General features: G+C 45.7%; 1 protein-coding gene across 4 annotated transcripts in view; it reads right to left on the bottom strand.

Moving 5' to 3' along the window:
* Positions 1 to 19,165, bottom strand: part of LOC128352551 (phosphofurin acidic cluster sorting protein 2-like) — a 224,966-nt gene that overhangs the window by 60,507 nt on the left and 145,294 nt on the right. For all 4 annotated transcript variants that reach the window (XM_053313240.1, XM_053313248.1, XM_053313258.1 and 1 more), the window contains exon 2: positions 17,492 to 17,579. In XM_053313240.1, coding sequence (XP_053169215.1) covers positions 17,492 to 17,579 — 88 coding nt within the window. The remainder of the gene's footprint in view (positions 1 to 17,491; positions 17,580 to 19,165) is intronic.

Consider the following 19,165-nt stretch of genomic DNA (forward strand, 5'->3'; position numbering starts at 1 on the left):
ATTTTCCTTAAGCTGCTGTAGTAGTAGGCTAAAGGCATGGGTACAGTAATTTCCAGACTGAATTTCCATCAGTGAAGTATTTGCAGTGACTGGAAAGGAAAACCCACTCTGACCGCAGCCTGGCAGTATTGTATTACAGCCCAAAGGTCACTCAGAAAATGAAGACGAAAGATTTCTAAGGGTGGTCCCTCAGCCCACACCTGACTAAATGAGGAAGACCCTTTTGTAAACTCAGAGAGCACCTTTTCCTGCAAGATCCTCACAGCTTGTTAAGATAATCGGGAGGGGACCATCTCTGGGTACTGCCAGTTTGTTTGGGGGCAGCTTGGGCCAGGCCCTCTCAGTAGCTGCCCCTAAGTTGTGGAACACACTATCCATGGGAATAAGAGCCCTATCGTCCCTGGAGGCTTTTAAGAGAATTGTAAAGAGGGCGAGGCAAGCTGGAAGGCCCTTCCATTGGTCTGAGCAGGACCAACTCTCACCTGGCCCCTCCCCTCTGTGAAGAACCAAGTTATCCTCCACAGCCATTACCATCAGGGACATAGGAAAATAGGCTGCTGCCATATGTCAGACCATTGGTTCATCTAGTTCAATATTGTTTACACAGACTAGTGGCAGCTTCTCCAAGGTTGCAGGCAGGAGTCTCTCTCAGCCCTATCTTGGAGATGCCAGGGGGGGAACTTGGAACCTTCTGCATGCAAGTATGCAGATGGTCTTCCCAGAGAGGCCCCATCCCCTGAGGGGAATATATTACAGTGCTCACAGGTAGTCTCCCATTCAAATGCAACCAGAGTGGACCCTGCTTAGCAAAGGGGACAATTCATGCTTGTGACCACAAGACCAGCTCTCCTATCAGACTGCAGCAGAGGGTGAGGAAAGCAGTAAGGTCCCTCCATCAGTCTGAGAAGGACCAAATGGATCATCTGAGGGTGCCGCCAGCTCGTCTGGTGTTAACACAAAGGTGAGCCTTCTCTGTAGTTGCCCCAGGGCTGTGAAATGCACTTCCTGCTGAGATTAGAGCTGCTCCATCCTTGTTGGCTTTTAGGAAACAACTAAATACACATCCCTTCAGCCAAGCCTTTTCATTAGTTGCTGTGTTTTTATGGCTATTTTAATTTGATCTTGTATATGTTTTAACTGTTAAGAATTCTTGGTTTGTTTTATGCTGTAAACTGCCTATAGACTTGGGTAGTGGGTGGTATACAAATTTGTTAAAATATAATAAATAAATAAATAGGTAGGTAGGTAGGTAGGCAGGCAGGCAGATGCCTTCTGGTTCCTCTCCCTGGAAAACTAGTTTGTCACTGTTTAATTTTTTTGTTTTGTTTTTAAAAGATTGTGAGCCCCTTTGGGAAAGAATTATTAATTCTTAAAAATGCTATAAGTTGCTCTAAGCCTATTGGCTAGCATATTTAAAGAAAAAACACAAAGGCTAGAACATTTTTTAAAAAAACCCTCTTGAAGAGCAAAGGAAAGGCTGAGGAAGAATATTCTCAACAGAAACAAAAACTATGTGGGTTGCTTAGAGATCTGTTATGAGAAAGAGTAGCATTCTTTGAGGTCCTTGCAACCAGTGAGAAGCAAGCACTAGTATTCCTTAAGACGCCAGCCTGCTCTCCAGCTATGGTGTCTGCTTGTTTAGGAACATAGGAAGCTGCCATATACTGAGTCAAACCATTAGTCTATCTAGGTCAGTACTGTCTACACAGACTGGCAGCGGCTTCTCAGGAATCTCTCTCAGCCCTGTCTTGGAGATGCTGTGAGGGAAGGAACTTGGAACCTTCTGATGCTCTTCCCAGAGTGGCCCCATCCCCTGAGGGGAATATCTTCCAGTGCTCACACTTCTAGTCTCCCATTCAGATGCAACCAGGGCAGACCCTGCTTAGCTAAACAGACAAGTCATGCTTGCTACCACAAGACCAGCTCTCCTCTCCTGAGATCAAGAACTAGTATAGCCTGCCTGCCAGCTATGGCACCTGCATGTTTAGCAAAGTTAAAATATGTAATTTATTTCACCCATCTTAAGTAAGACAACTAACCCCGCATCCATTTAGGGCAATTAAAAAACAACGACCAAGAATCAATACTGTCCCTCATAGAATCATTACATTCGAAAGAATCTTTGAGGTCTCCTAGATCAACCTCCTGTTCAGGAACAGTGACTCTATCCCTGCCAAATGACTGTCCTGCCTTTGCTTGAAAATCTTCAGTTCAGAAAATTCAGTGGCTTTCAAACTATATTATCAACAGCATCCACCAAAATAATCTTTTTTTATGTTGAGAACCAAGAGGGCAAGGTGCTCCGAACACCCACTGCTGCCAGTCTGACCGGCTGAACTGAAAGCTCCCATAACCAAAGGAACATAGGAAGCTGCTATATATCTAGATGGACCACTGGTCCATTTAGATTATTATTAGCATTTATTATTTATTTATTGAATTTATATACCACCTAGTATAAAAATCTATTGTTTACACGGACTGGCAGCAGCTTCTCCAAGGATTAAGGCAGCAGTCATCAAATAATTACATAACTGCTTCATCATGTGCTGAGTTCCATGGATGGATCTACTCAGCATGCTAACCCAGTTGTATACATGCATCTGAAATATGAAATGTAAATATTTCAGCATCATTCCGATTATGTGACTGAAGAACTGAAACTCTCTCTTAGGGAGAACTTCCAGAGGGGCAAACACAACACAGAATCCCTTGGTGCCTTAAAGAGTATCACATGTAGCATAACCTTATGCTTCAAAACATTTGTCAGTCTTTAAGGTGCCCCAAGACTCTCTGTTTCCTCTTAGGAAAGCAATTCCATTTTCCAAACACCACGTGATCTTGCTGGTATTCCTAGCTTTGGAGAGAGAACCCAGATGTAGCATTTGGGATTACAAAGGCACATGGGGGAAATGCCACATGTGGGTCAAACCGCCGAATCTTCCATCCCTCTTCTGAATCATGGGGGTGGCTATCAACCCCGCTTCCCAAAGCCCAGCCTTATGCCCCTCTGTGGTTATCTTGGCTTTACACCATGTTTTTGGTGAATGGCTTGTTGTGTTAATTTCCTGCCCCTCTTTTTATTCCTTCTAGGTTCTCTGGGTGTTATTATCCCACCCTCTTAACAGCTGGTTGTGACACCTAAATAACCACCCACACATTTAGTTAACAAGTTGTTTTTGTTCTTCTGCCTCTGTAATTACTCATGCTGGGAAGCATTTTGTGCCACAGAAATGAAATACAAGTGGAATAGAAGCCTGGCCCAGCCTTGGCTTCTGCAATACCTCCCTCTTACTAGCTTCCCCTACAGCAGGAAGCGGAGGAAAGCAGCAGTCCTCCAAGCCCCCTGTCCCCTCTTTTGCTCTCACAAATGCGCCAGATTCCTCTCCAAGAGACAGGGGGGCGTCCTTGCACTAGCCCCCAGGTACTGCCGCTCTACATCCCTTTCCTCCTTGCTTTGATTTGGCGTCATAGGATAATGGGAGTGACTATTTGTTTGTTTGTTTGTTTGAGACATTTCTATACCGCCTCAAACTATGAAGTGGTGACTACAAAGTGGGCAAGTTGCAGACTCCAACTGGACTGTGGTATCTAAGGCTGGGGGCTACAACAAGCCCTTCTACTCACCCCTTCTCTTAAAGGTTACTCCAGGGATTCTCAAACATGGATTCTCAAACATGGACTACAACTCTCATCACCCGCAGTCATAAGAACAGCCCTGCTGGATGAGGCCCAAGGCCTACCTAGTCCAGCATCCTGTTTCACACAGTGACCCACCAGGTGCCTCTGGGAAGTTCACAGGCAAGAGCCAAGGGCTTGCCCTCTCTCCTGCCGTTGCTCCCCTGCAACTGGTGTTCAGAGGCATCTTGCCTCCGAGGCTGGGGCTGGCCTATAGCCCTCCGGCTAGTAGCCATTGATAAACCTGTCCTCCATGAAATTATCTAAACCCCTCTTAAAGCCATCCAGGCTGGTGGCTGTCACATCTTGTGGCAGAGAACTCCATAGGTCAGTTATGCATTATGTGGAAAAAGTACTTCCTTTTTGTCAGTCCTATATTTCTTGGCAATCAGTTTCATGGGACGACCCCCTGGTGCTAGTGTTACGAAAGAGGGAGAAAAATTCCTCTTCGTCAGTTTTCTCTACCATGGCCTTTTGGAGTTGTAATCCAACAACACACGGGGACCCAAGTTTGAGAACCCCTGGAAGGAAGAGAATGGAAAGGCTAAGCGCCACTCACAAGTCACACTGGACACTGCAAAGCTGCAGCAGGTGGCATGTGTCTTTAGACGTCCTTGTACACAGTACCTTGATTAGGCCAGAGTTTCCTGATACTTGTGTTTAGGGAGAAGAGTTGGTCTTGTGGTAGCAAGCATGATTTGTCCCCTTAGCTAAGCAGGGTCTGCCCTGGTTGCATATGAATGGGAGACTACTGTGAGCACAGCAAGATATTCCCCTCAGGGGATGGAGCTGCTCTGGGAAGAGCAGAAGGGTCCAAGTTCCCTCCCTGGCTTCTCCAAGATAGGGCTGAGAGAGATTCCTGCCTGCAACCTTAGAGAAGCTGCTGCCAGTCTGTGAAGACAATACTGAGCTAGATAGACTAATGGTCTGACTCAGTATATGGCAGCTTCCTATGTTCCTAACCTATATGGTGAAGGGGCTGCAGTGCTGGATTAGGACCAGAGAGGCTGCTAAGCCATACATTTCACCCATTGACCTTGGGTCAGCCACTCTCTCAGGCTTATTGACAACCCTATTTGTATCCTATCCCTTCCTCCCTTCAGCTCAGAATGGCATACATCAATGTGGATTAAATAGGGTTAAACTGAGGGTGGGTGTGACTGGCCCAAGATGATCCAGCGAGTTCCATGACTTGGGGCGGGGGAGATTTGAACTCTAATCTTCTTGGCCAGAATCCAACAACTGATGAACCATACTGGCTCTCTAATCTACCTAATGAAGGTCCTGTGAGAAGAAAATAGCAGGGGGCGGGTGCGCAGTGGCAGCACACACACACACACACACACACACACACACACACACACACACACACACTGAGGAGGGCACTGAAGGGGCAAAGTACATTTCTGGGTGGGCCAGCTGTGACCCACATGTTAGTTTGCAGTAGCAAAAGTGGGGGCAGGTGGGGGGCAAATCTATCTATCTATCTGTCCGTCCGTCCGTCCGTCCGTCCATCCATCCATCCATCCATCCATCCATCCATCCATGATATCTAATACATTCCTATACCTCCCAAAATGCAAGTTCTCTGGGCGGTTTACAAAACAATAAAAACAGCCAATAAAAGATTAAAACATTTCAACAATTAAAATTAAAAAGTTAAAACTATTAAAACACAATTAAAACAGTATCTAGTTAAAAGCCTGGGTGAACAAATGCGTCTTGACTGCCCTTTTTAAGTGTTGTAAGAGATGGGGAGGCTCTTATTTCAGCAGGAAGTGTGTCCCAAAGCCTCGAGGCAGCAATGGAGAAGGCCCGTCTCTAAGTAGCCACCAGATGAGCCAGTGGCAACTGCAGACAAACCTCTCCAGATGATCTCAATGGGTGGTGTGGTTCATAGCAAAGAAGACGTTGAGGCTATTCACGATTGCAGAAAATCGGGCTAGCCTCCGCTAGCCTGATTTTCTGCAATTGTGAGACCCCCTGGGCTCGGCTGCGAGCACGGTGGTTCTTGAGTGGATAACCCACTCAAGTAGCCCGCCCCAAAATCGGGTTTGCAGAGCGAGCGCTCTGCAAACCCAGGTTTTTTTATCGTGAGTAGTCGTGGTGCGGCTCTTCATGAGGAGACCCCCAGAGGGGAGGCAAAAAGCTGCCTCCCGGCTCTGGGGGTCTCGCCAGCATGCCCTGCACGCTCGCGCAGGGCATGCTGGAGCTTCCGGAGGCCTCTTCCCCCAGCCCCCGCCGGTTCCGTCACAGAGCTGGCAATTGTGTAGGCGGCCGATCCGGCTGCCCAGGGCTCCCGCCCTGCTCGTGTGCGGGGAGAGTGGGCTTAGCCCGCTCTCCCTGCTCCCTCTCGCAAAGTGGGTTTCACTGATCGTGAGACCCGGCTCGTTCTCTTAAATACTCAGGGCTCAAGCTGTTTAGGGCTTTATAGATTATAACCAAAACCTTGTACTCTGTCCGGAAACTTACCAGCAGCCATTGTAGATGTTTTAAGATAGGAGTGATATGGTCTCTCCGAGATGACCCAGAGAGCAATCTGGCTGCCACCAGATTGAACAAATACTTGTTCAAGGGGACGTTTGCCCCCTGGAGCTGCCTGGGGTGGGATGGGGTTAGAATCATGTACACTGTCCTGAGCTCCTTGGAAGGGTTTAAATTAAACTGAATTTAATTCAGTTGTGTTTGTAATTCAGTTGTTAAGAGCTTGCCACCTTGTCCTTCCAATTTTGCCAACCAACCCAGATCCCCAAATATCCTACTACTCTCCAATTTTGTAAACTGACTTAATTAGGGGAGAGGGGGTATCCAGACCTGTCTAATCTTCATAATATTATTTTGTAGGATTTCATAAACTATGAGGGTGGGGGCAGAATTCTCAGGAACATACTGAGACAGATACACACACTTCCCAGACCATTTTAGCCACACAGTGACTGAGCATCGTTAGATGACAAGTCACAGCTACATGTTTAAGCTAGTGTTAGGGGATTGCTGTCACACAGATATCCCCATCTGTATTCATCAAGTAGTCCCATCTCTCAAGGCTAGACAGTTCTATTCTGGTCAGTGTCAGAATTGCAAAAGGCCCCCATGAACATAACACATTCTACTAAAGTTGGAAAGCCATTTCCATCTATATCTTTGTGTCCTAGATTTTTTTTAAAAGTCTCAAAAAAGAAAAAGAAAGAAAGCAGCTCCCCTTCAGGGCATATGTTTTCTATTTTCTGAACATGTTTTTGTTTGGTTTCAAAGAAATCCCTCCAGACATTTGATAGAGAGACACAAAAGGTAGGGGAAATATTCTTTTGTTTATTGCAAGAAAGAATGGAAACTGCTAAAATGTGAGTGTAAAAATGATGCAAGTAATTCTATAAAAGGATATGATGGGAAGGTATTGAAAAATTATACTAAGACTGTTAAAAGCTGGAGAATGAACATCTACAATGTTGCACAAGAAATCCACTATTTTTTTAAATAATCAGAGCAGCAAAAGGCTGCGTTTGCAGTGCCATTTTCCCATCTGTTACTTCTTCATGCATCTTTGCTATGGCAGCATTCAGAGTTTAGAGAGGAAAATACTGTCTTCATACATGAGAGGAAATACATAGCTACCATAGCTGCATGTAGATGCTCTTCCACTGAGTTATGGTCCCAACTCTAAGGGGAATGTCTTACAGCACTCACATACAGCCACCTATCCAAATTCAAACCAGGACAGAGTTTGCTTAGCAAAGAGTACAAGTCATGCTTACTACCAGACCAGCTCTCTTCCATACTTCATTTGAGACATTACATTACAATCCTTTCATATGGGGCATTGAATCAGGGATATTCCACACGTAGGATATCCGACTCTCAACTATCAGTTCCAAACTTAAGGTCACAACATCCAAGCCAGATATGAACGTGTGAAGCTGCCTTCTACCAAATCAGAACATCAGTCCATCTAGCTCAGTGTAGTCTATACGGGCTAGCAGTAGCTCTTCAGGGTTTCAGACAAGGGTTTCCCCTACTACTGCTACTACAATATTTATATACCGCTCGTCAACCAAAGTTCTCAAAGTGGTTTACATAGAAAAATAAATAATACATCAAGAAGACAGACGCCTGTCCCCAAATAACTCACAATCTAAAAAGAAACATATGGGGGATTCCAATAACTACTAATGGTGGGATGGTGTGCTGGGGATGGATAGGGCCAGTTGCTCTCCCCCTGCTAAATACAAGAGAATCACCACTTTGAAAGATGCCTTTTTGCTCAGTTAGCAGAGGTGCTCTTGCCCTACCTGGAGATGCTGGGGATTGAACCTGGGACCTTCGGTGCTCAGATCAGAAGCCTCAAATCTCCCCTTCTCACCTTGTCTCTGGTGGCATGCTCCATGGCACACCCTTCATGCAAAAATTGAAGCTCACCTGTCCACTGTATCTCCTCCTTTTGCAAATAGCAAAGAACTGTGATCAAATCTCCTGAGGTTAAAATCAGCCACCAGTTCTGCGACACGGAGCTGAGGACAGGGCAGACCTTTCCCCTCCTGCCTTGCCCCCAGCTTGATTGCTCTAATCTACGCTGAAGCTCCTATTACACAGTAGAAAAATTAATGAATAAATAAAGCTCTGCCCTTCCAGCTGCAGAAGAGAAAAAGATCAGGGGCAAAAAGGCACCTCTCTTTTTTGCTTCCCATAGGTAACAGCCGCTTTAGGGAGTGGGATTTAAGTTACAGAAATGGTGTTGGAGCAGCGGGGTGAAAATCCTTCCCTCAAGGGGACCCTAAATGACACTATGTCTTGCCTCGCCCTTTGCACAAAGGTGCTACAGAACATCACACAAAGCTGGTGGGGCTAGCTTTGCTATGGGGATGAAGTAGCATATTGCAACATCCAGAGCAGATCCTGGCTCCAGAAGCTAGGATGCAACAGTCCTTCGCAAGCTGTAGAAAATACCTTCTTGCAAAAATAGCCACTCAACCAGCACTTTCACAGATACAAGCAATGGGGAGCGTGTGTTAAGAAGATCATGCTTCTTCTTATGACAACCCAGTTACTAGCACTGTAAGCTTTGCTACTTATGAGAATATGGCTACTGCTCCTGTTTCCTTTAATAAGAGAATAATTGCTGCTGTTTTGAAGGGTTAGTTTTAAAACAACAGAGTATCAACTGTACACAGAAGCAGTGCTATAACTACACTACTGCAAGGAGATTTGTGGTTTATCTATAGTACAATAACCACAAATATTTATATACTGCTTTTCAACAAAAATTTCCAAAGCGGTTTACATAGAGAAATAACAAATAAATAAATATGATGGATCCTTGTCCCCCAAAGGGCTCACAATCTAAAAAGAAGCATAAGATAGACACTAGCAACAGTTACTGGAGGTACTGTGCTGGGGGTGGATAGGGCCAGTTACTCTCCACCTGCTAAATAAACAGAATCACCACATTAAAAAGGACCCTCTTTGCCCACTTAGCAGGGGTACAACATTTCTGCAAACATTTGCAGAAATACATTTTGTATTTCTACAATTTGCAATACAGAAATACAATTTTCAGGGGTACAACATTTCTGCAAAGTGAAGTAATCATTCAGTTAAGTGGAGGTGGGTGGGTGGATGTCATCACCCTAGAAGGTGTTCAGATCCTGCAGCTGGATGCTTAAAGGGTTTGACATATTTGATATGGATCAGGGCTTCTATGTCTTCAAGGCTAGAAAGGGAATTTCAGCATGATGTGTGGTTTATCCTTCCACTTCACACTTGGTGGCACATGCTGAAAATCTTTCTTGGACCAATGCTGAATATAGAAAATTTAATTCTAAATTGTTCATGGATTTCCTGCTCCTGATTGAAGGGAAGGCTGCAGCAAGGCTTCTAAGGGTCTCCTCTTGCTTTCTGTCTCATTGATGGTAGTTTCACCCTTCTCTTCTCTTTTGCAGTTCAGTTCCTGCCTGTCACCTCCACTCTCAGGATCAAGCTTAAAGAGAGAAACATTTCCATACAACATTGGGGGGGACGGGACTGTTGTGTCTCCCATTTAGCCTGACAGCACCACCTGAGCGTTGGGCAAATCACCTTTTTATTCTTTTCCTCCCTGCTTTCCTTCCTGAGCTACAAAATGGTGGGGAACAGTGTTCTCTCTAATTTTTTTCATCTGTGTGCAGAATGAGTTTTGTTCTGGGTGGCAGCATCAAGGCAGAATGCACGCACCTGCACTCAGAATGGGACCTTCCTGATTCAACCTGAGCGGTATCTAAAATTAACTGAGCAGACATCCAAAAACATGTGGGCGCATGCACATGCGCACGCCTTAGAGGGAACACTGTTGGGGAGTATAAAATGGTGGGAGGTGAGGGAAGGGTATTCGTTCATTACAGAAGGACAAAGGAGGGAGCTCTGCTCCATGAGCCAACATCAAGAGAGGCTTGGCGGGCATGGGACAGGGCCTTCTTTGTTATTGCCCCAAGACTGTGGAACTCTCTCCCCAAGGTTGTTCACTACCTCCCAACTTTGTCTGCCTTTCAGCAACAGACAAGGCTGCACTGTTGTTCTCCCACACCTTTGGTCTCTGACTGTTGTGCTGAATGATGTTGTGATTATTTAATATATACTACGCTACTGGTTGTGATAAGCTGTTTTTAATTTAATTTTTTTTGGTTATACTATATTTTGCATATTATATTTTTAGTTTTTGCTAGCCACCTTAGGATTGTATATGAGACGGCTGGAAATAAATATGAATAACATGAAAATTTGTATAAATCTGTAGTTTTATTCATTTTTTGTTTAATATTTAACAAAAAAGAGAAATGGACAAAAATATAAGCATCGCAGGCAACATACAGATATCACAATAACAAGATTTAGCTCTCTTTTGTAGTACGCCAACCCAGTTCCAAAAAGCACCTTTTTATAGTTAAGAAACAATCCTTTATACCATTATACACTATTGATTTTTTGTTTAGAACACACTAGCCTCAATCCAACAAAGAGTTAGAGCGAAGACAGATATACTACTTTTAGAGCAACAGGGCTACTTTGGAGGCTCTCTGTGTTCAGTGCAAATGCATCTTTCCTCTCCAGGGTCAGGATCAGAGCAAAACAAATGATTCTTCTGCAAATTTGTAGAATTTGGCTGCACACAGCACTGATTAGCTGGTGCCTGTGATGTCTCACACACACACACCCCAAAGCACTGGCCAAATTATGTATTTTCAGAATAATGTCTCTGTTTAAAGACCTTTAATAAGAGGGGCACATAGGACACTTTTGAAAATTAAAAACAAAGCAGACATTTAACAATAAAAAACCACACACCACTGCAACACTTTCCGGCACTGAGTAGGGGTTGGACTAGAACAGGGGTTCCCAACAGGAGGTCTTAGTACCCTAGGTGTACTTGAAGGACTCCCAGGGGGTGATCACAGCCCTCCTGCCTCTGCACACTGCAGCCACGCTATTAGTTCCCCGTCTGAGGATCACGGGCTTGAAACCAACACATCCTCAGTGATGCGTCCACTGCAGAAGGGGAGGGGAGGAGGGTGAAAACCCTCCTCCTCTGCTCTTGCTTGGCTGGCTATGTGCTGAAGTTCAGCATAGCCCTGCCCTCAGCCTGACTGACAGGCCTCAGGGAATTAGCACTCCCACTGAAATTAACAGAGCAACTCAACATGTCCCATTATCTCTGGAGCTTGTGACAGAAGGGGCACACTTGTTTTAAAAAGTTAGGAACTCCTGGACTAGAAGACCTCCAAGGTCCCTCGCAACTAATATTCTGTGATTCCAATAATGTGCTCTTCTTTTCTTCAGTATATTCAAGGTGTTGGTCTTGATCCTTTAAAGCCCTGTATGGCTTCGGGTTGGGGTCTCTGTTGGACCGCATTCGCCCATACGAACCTGCCAGGGCCCTCTCAGACCCTGCTCATGGCCTCACCAGTAATGGAGATCTGGCAGGCAAGGACTAGAGACAGAGCCTTTTTGGTTGTGGCCCCTCAACTTTGGAACGGTCTTCCAGAAGAACTTTGTCATGCTCCCTCCCTCATTTTTTTTAAAAGAAACAACTGAAGACATCTTTTAAAAGAGGCTTTTAAATATTTTATCTACTGTTTACACCTGGTAGGTTTCTTAGTGTTTAGCTTTTATTGATAACTTTTAATTTCAGTTTTTAAGAAATTTGTCATTTTAATGGTGGTTTTAGCCTTGTCTTCTAATTTTTTATTCTATATTGTATCTATTTTATTAATGCTGTAAGTTGCCCTGAACAGTAGTGTACTGAAGGGACAGGGTAGAAATATTTTAAATAAATAAACTAATATATAAATTCAGTATAAATATTCCCTTATGATATCTCCAAGTCTATTCCCCTTTCCTAACTGCTTATCCAACCCTACAGTTACTGAATTGCCTCTACCCTCACAACAGCACTGTCCCTCCTCAATCAATCAATCAATCAATCAGGTGACACATTAAAGCAGGGGTAGGCAACCTTGGCTTAGGCCAGTGACAGCTGGAGAGCAAAGGTTGCCCACCCCTGCTCCACAGCATGGGTTCTTGTGTTATCCCAAAGACATGAGAGTCACAGCAATGCCACCAGAAAAGCACGATGAGCTCTGAGCCATGCAGGATTCCACACTGCAGCTTCTCTTGGCTTCAGAAAACTGGGTGAACACTGGTGTGGGCAGAACTGCAGTGTGGGCAACTAATGAACCATTCCCGACTTCTTCTGTTACCACAGCAGGGCAATGCTACAGAGGTTCCCATGCCACTAAGGTAAGGTAAGAGGTAAGGTAAGAGCCCAGATTTAACAGCTATCAAGCATTTTACTGATAATATCCTGAAATAAAAGAAATGTTGTGTGGCCCCTTGAAATCTGGTATAGAGGAGGAAATTCAGAGATAGCAAGAGGATTCTTTTGTATGAAGGAACCATCACACAGCCTTTACATCCTTGGCCTGACTTTTGGGGTCCACATTTCTTGCTGTTTCCATCATCCCAAACTGCTATTCATGTCCATCAGCTCCTGGCATCCCTTCCCAATTCCGGACCTTGTTTGATGGCTCCCATTGACCAAACAGTCTTCTCTCCTAGAGGGTTGGACTAGACCACCTCCCAGGTCTCTTCTAACACTATGATTCTATAAAATATTTTCCTGTGCCTGGTAAGGTTGTAGCTCAGTGGCAGAGCATCTGCATGCTTGCATACAGAAGGTTCCAGGTTGAGTCCCTGGCATCTCCAGCTGGGGTGGGTGGAAACTCCTGCCTGAAACCTTGGAGAGCTGCTGCCAGTCAGTGTAGACAATGCTGAGCTAGACAGACCAATGGTCTGATTTGGTAGAAGGCAGCTTCCTAGGTTTTTGAACCATTCTCCTTGACAGTGTATTTTGCTAAAGTTCTTTGAGGATGGGTAGAAGTGCTAGTCTTGGGAACACATTGTGTGTGCCTTTCAAGGTGCAATCCAATGCATATTTATACATATGCAAAGCCCACTAAGTTCAACGGAGCTTGCTCCCAAAGCATGCATAGGATTGCAGTCTTAGAATTCCTTTTGATTGGCAGAGCTTGTTAAAAATGCAGGATGAGCTTTTACATTAAGAGGAGGAACCACAAACACTTCTTAAATGCTTCCCCTTTTATAAAATGCATTCACAAATTGCATAATGAGTGACTCTCCTAAGGACATCACCTATTTCTGATTTCCCAGTTTGCCTCTTTCCTAGTGAAGGAGGCTGGTGAATGGAGTGGTGTAAAAGCTACAAAAACCACATCGAGGCTGCCTGAAACAGAGGCTGCCAGCCACCTGGGCGCTTTTCAGATTAAACCCTACAACAGGAGTAAAATGCTTTGGCTTGGCAGGATCATCTTGAAAACGATCCCCAGAATCTCAACCACCTACAATGGGAAAATACAGTTACTTTTCTGCAACGGACTTGCAGCATCGTAGCACTATAACACAAATACAAAATCTGAAATAAAGCATCGGAAATGTGAATGGCACCTTGCTGTCAGCCCAGGGACTACAGTGTCACCAAACAGGAAGTACGGAAGCACACTTAGCAGCTCCGTAGTGACTCTGTTGTAAGGTTTAATCTGGAAAGCGCCCTGGTCCACAAGACAGGCATAACACGTTGAGTGGGCTCACCATGTGGAGGGCTGCCGCTATTGCATGGAGAGCTCAGATGCCACCACAATGGACCTTAGGCATTCCTTACCTTTCTAGGCATCCCTTCTTCACCCAAGGAGGGGGATCTACAAGGCAAGCTGCTTTCCACGTTTTTACAGTCCTGTTGTCCCCAGTTATCTTCACAGGGTGATTGCAATGTGTAGACTACCCCTGGCATGCAGGCAAAGACTAGGTCCTGGAGCGACTTTTAAAACATCAGCTTCAGCTACTAATCCTGGATTTAAAATCCTAATGACTGTAGTGCACAGAATACCCAGGCAGAACTCAAAGCTCTCTGACTCTCTTCACCCCAGCCTGCTGTCAGCGGCATCAGCGGCTTTATAACAGCTGACAAGAGCGCAGGAAGGGCACCGGATGGCAGGCTGAGGGGGCGAGACCTTTGTTTCCACCAAGGGAATTTGTGCCCTTGTCTCACTTTGCTACTCAGGCTAAAGAATGACAGGGAAGGCCAGGGGATCGTCCATGGGCCTCAGCTAGAGGAGGCTATAGACTTGACACTGGCAAGATGGAGGTCGCCACGTTATCACTCTCTCCTTTCAGTACACAGTCCTCACCTCACATACATGGAGGGAGAAATATTCCGGCACAAGCAAGATCATGCACAGTATTTATTCCACCACACACATTCACAGGGCTGGTTTGGATATCACGTGCAGCCCCAAAGAAAGCCGGGCTCTGGGCAACATCCCTGGGCATGCGCCGACTTCCTTTCTAGCTTAAAATAAGCAGAGATTGGTCACGTTGTCCGAACCCGCCATCCGCAGTTTATTCTAACCTACTTGCTTTAGATAACCCAAGATCTGTACCTCACTTCAGTCCCTGGGTACAGATCTCAGGCTATTGGGAGTCTGTAGGTTAGAATAAGCTGAGAATGGTCCGTTCAGATGACACAACCAAATCAGGCCTGCAGCCAGCCTAAAAGTTTGGGGAGCGTGCCAAGGTGGGGGGGGGCAGGTTTTACCATCTTAGCTGCTTTGCACGACATCACAATATAGCAGTTATTTGTTTTTAAGGAGCGGGGGAGACTCACCCTTGCCACACACCCCTGCGCTAGCTACAAATCTGCAACCAATCTCTGCTTATTTTAACCTAGAAAGGAAGTAGACACTTGCACAGGGGTGGGAAGGAGGGCATGTGCTTCTGAAGCCCAGGGATGCTGTGTGGAGCCTGGCTGTTTCCAAGGCTCCACGTGCCATCTGGACCACCCCATTCATATGGAAATATAGTCAGGACAAAACATGATGGACTTCCTCGCAAGTTACAAGAAAGGTTTCTTAACATCCATTTGTTACTGTTATCAGCATCTATTGCACAGGCACATAGCATTACTAGAGAGATCCAAGCACTTCTTTCCCTGCTCCCTGACTCACCCCCAAGAGTCCAAGATTATGTGGCAGTAAACCCAGGTCTGCACTAAGTGTACACTTGGCAGGGAATGGCAACCACTTGTGGCTTTCAGATGAGTGAGCCTGCAGGGTGCACGTTTCCAAAGGTATGCTTGTCTCACGCGTACATTTCATTTTCAGGCATACACCAGGGCTTAACAAATCCCAGGCGCAAGGGAACCAGGGTGCCTAGAATATTTAATCATGGTGCCTAGACTAGGATAGTCAGAGGTACAAAACCTTTAATGAAATCTTTGTTCGTCTCAGGTAGCCCTGTTTCTATTCTGTTACTTGTAAAGGGGATAAAAAGAAGCTCATTTACCCTTCCTCTCCACAATGGCTGTCACTAAGTCCAGTAATTTTGTAAACTGTCCACTGTCTAGCTTCTAAATTTTTATGCTGGTTCCTAGATCCAAAGAAAACTCATCAAGGCCTGGCATACACACATATAAAATCATAGTGCAAAAAGCAACCCCAGCTTTTTGCTTCGGTTAGCCTGCTTTGGGGAATGAGAAGTAAGCACCCTCTGCAGAGAAAATAATATAAAATATTATTTAAGGAGTCCTCCACTTTCCAGCCCATTGTGCTCAAGTGTTAGGTGGCTACTAAATAGTGGCTGCATTCCAGCAAAGAGGGAGCTGCCATTTCGGTGGTGCACGGATGGTGTTCATATATCTTTGTAATGTGCATCATATTTTTCTCCGTCCCTAGAAGGTTATGAGGCCCAAAGGACAAGAACAGAACATTTAAAATCCCCAGATGGAAGGGATCCAAGGAAACCAGAGAACTTGGGAAGCTGGGATGCCCTGGACAGCACTTTTCAAGTTCAATATACAAGGCCTTCTAGGTAATAGGCAGATATTTCATTAAACAGTGCTTGGCCTAATTTACGAGAGGGTATCTTTACCACAGCTCTTGGCAAGCCCAAGATAGGGAGAGGTTTGCTTTGAAGTGGCAAAGCAAACCGAGGAACAAGAGAAAAACATGGTCACCGTCTTAGAGGCCTTTAGCAAGAGGCAATGAGGGAGGGAGGCTAGAATTCGACATTTAGAAATCCAAGTTTTGTAACAAAATATGGCTGCAAAATCAAAACAAAACAAGTGGCAAAAAAATCTGCACATGGTCAGTATGTATCCATGGGCGTGCTTTGTCCTAATGCCTATTGCAGACCTTGGTTTGTTGGGAGGGGGATTCCTTCAGACACTACGGACAGAAAGCTAGGATTTGTGAGGTTCTGGAGAACAAAAGAGATACAGAGAAATGGGGCAGATAAACCACCAGCCCTAAAAAAACAGACCTCTAGGATAGATCATGACTTCCAGGTCAACTGAACTCTCAGGACAGAGCAGGGCCGCACAACCCAGCTGCTATTGGACTACAACTCCCATCATCCTTGACAACTGGCCACTGTTGCATGGGGAGATGGGAGCTGTAGTCCCACAAAGGCTGAAGGGCCAACTTTTGTTGTGCAACTGCCAAGTTGTGCAGCCCCGAGTTAGAGGATGCAAAACTATGTTGCCTCCTCTCTAGTCTTTGTCCTCAGAGCAAGAGTCTCCCCTGCCCCTGCTTTGCTTGGGGAGAACAAAATGGGCTATTGTCTAAAACATTCATAAGAATGAAGCAGTGGCCTATAGGGAAGCAGGCACTGACCAGGAGAATCTCTGCACCGAAGGATCATGCACGGTGGAGGAAAACAGTGTACTCTGGGCCCTATCTGGAGAATTCTGCCTCTCTATAGCAGGGATTCTCAACGTTGGGTCCCCAGATGTTACTGGAGAGCTGGTCTTGTGGTAGCAAGCATGACTTGTCCCCATAGCTAAGCAGGGTCTGCCCTGGTTGCATCTGAATGGGAGACTTGATGTGTGAACACTGCAAGATATTCCCCTCAGGGGATGAAGCCGCTCTGGGAAGAGCAGAAGGTTCCCAGTTCCCTCCCTGGCTTCTCCAAGATAGGGCTGAGAGAGATTCCTACCTGCAACCTTGGAGAAGCCAATGCCAGTCTGGGTAGATAATACTGAGCTAGATGGACCAATGGTCTGACTCAGTATATGGCAGCTTCCTGTGTTCCTATGACTTCAGCTCCCATCATCCCCAGCCCCAGTGCACAGTGAGTAGCCTCCACTCGACTGTGCAAAAGCAGAGGACTAGGGGGGGCACAACTGAAAAGCAAGACTATTGGGGCTCCTATTACACAACGTGGATCGACCTTGGCCTCCCCCCCCAAGGCACTTAAGGACAGGAGATCAGCTTACCTGGATCTTCACAGCAATGAGAACGGAGCTGAGCTCCTTGTCCAGTTCCCTCAGCACAGTCAGCTTCTTCAGGCGGAGACTGCAGAGCCTGTACGACAGAGAGAAGGGGACACATTCAGGCACCACCATCCCAGGGCCCCTGCTGCATTGTAGGAGGCGCTCCGAAGACAGCCTGGAAGGCTGACAGGCCACCGCTGCCTCTCAGCTGCAAGCCTGGCCGAGAAACATGGGGCTTCATGCACCACAGAGAAAGCGGATCAGAAAGAGAGGAAAGGAGGAAAATCAACAGAGCTAAAGCAGGATTAAGGGGATTATGCTGAGACAGGAAGTTGCAGGCCATGTGGAGGAGAGATCCCTCCCCAAAGGGGACCATTGCCAGCTCTGTACACAGATACTTTAGCTTCTCATGCCATTTCTGTTCAAACTGCAGCAGTTCATGGCATCCCTGCCCTTCGCTTACTTAAAACAAATGCTCTTGCTTATTTATAGTCACACTTTGCCACGTGATATACAACGCTGTGCAGCAGGTGGTTGCTTTTCCAATTTGACACTGGAAGATCAGAAACTGAGTGGCAGTGAGTTGCCCAGCCACCAAAACGAGGCCACTGATGCAGGTTCAAATCTCAACCAGGTCTCATACTATTCATTTGACAGGACTGCCACCCATTCCCAAAGGTCACCCCAAAAGTGACCTTTCTTGAATCAATTTAACAAGCACCCAATGACCCAGTTCTCTCCTAATTCACCTGTGCTAGATGCAGTGAGGATACCATGGACAGCCAGGAAAACAAACAAATGGATCATAGAACAAATCAACCCAGAATTTTCACTCGAGGCACAAATGGCCAGGCTCAAACTATTATACTTTGGACACATTATGAGAAGATCCAGCTCCCTTGAGAAGTCCAAAATGCTGGGGAAAGTTGAAGGAAAGAGAAGAAGAGGACAACCAGCAGCAAAGTGGATGGACTCGATTACGACAGCAATGAATGCACCACTGAGAGACCTTAAAGGCCAAGCTGAAGACAGATCATCCTGGAGAGAATCTATGTGGTCGCTAAGTGTCGACACCGACTTGAAGGCACTTAATCAATCAATCAATCAATCAATCAATCAAGGTGCAGTGGAAGAGAGGGAGCACCAGATCATCTGTTTATTATATAGAGACAGCTGAAGGGGCTGAAGCTAGGAAATGGAGAAGGGAAAGGAGTAAATATGACAGACAGTGATTGTTTCACTAAACTTCTTCATGCACAAAGTGTCTGGAAGCATCCAGTTCCTCCCCCCCCCCACCACCACTAGCTCAGTTTCCCTAAGTCCCTTTGCTGGCATTAGCGCAGAGACAGCAGCCGTCCAGTTGCCAAGTGTGGCTGTGTAATAACCATACTGGCAAGTTCCAGGATTAACTGGGCATATGGATGCATAAGGATGCACAGAGCTCATCGAGATGCACAGTTAAGCTTTAGGCAGAGAGGGTGTGTGATGTGTGTGCAGCATATTTATATCGCTCCTGATATGTGCATATGAACACAAGAACAGCCCAGCTGGATCAGGCCCAAGGTCCATCTCTAGGTGGTGTGTATTGCACCAGTGTGGAAATTAGCATTTGGCATGTAATTCAATGTCTTAAAAACCTCAGCTTCCACTAAAAAGAATCCTGCTGGCCCTTAAATC

This window comes from Hemicordylus capensis, chromosome 1, assembly GCF_027244095.1.
Source record: "Hemicordylus capensis ecotype Gifberg chromosome 1, rHemCap1.1.pri, whole genome shotgun sequence".
NCBI classification, from domain to species: Eukaryota; Metazoa; Chordata; class Lepidosauria; order Squamata; family Cordylidae; genus Hemicordylus; species Hemicordylus capensis.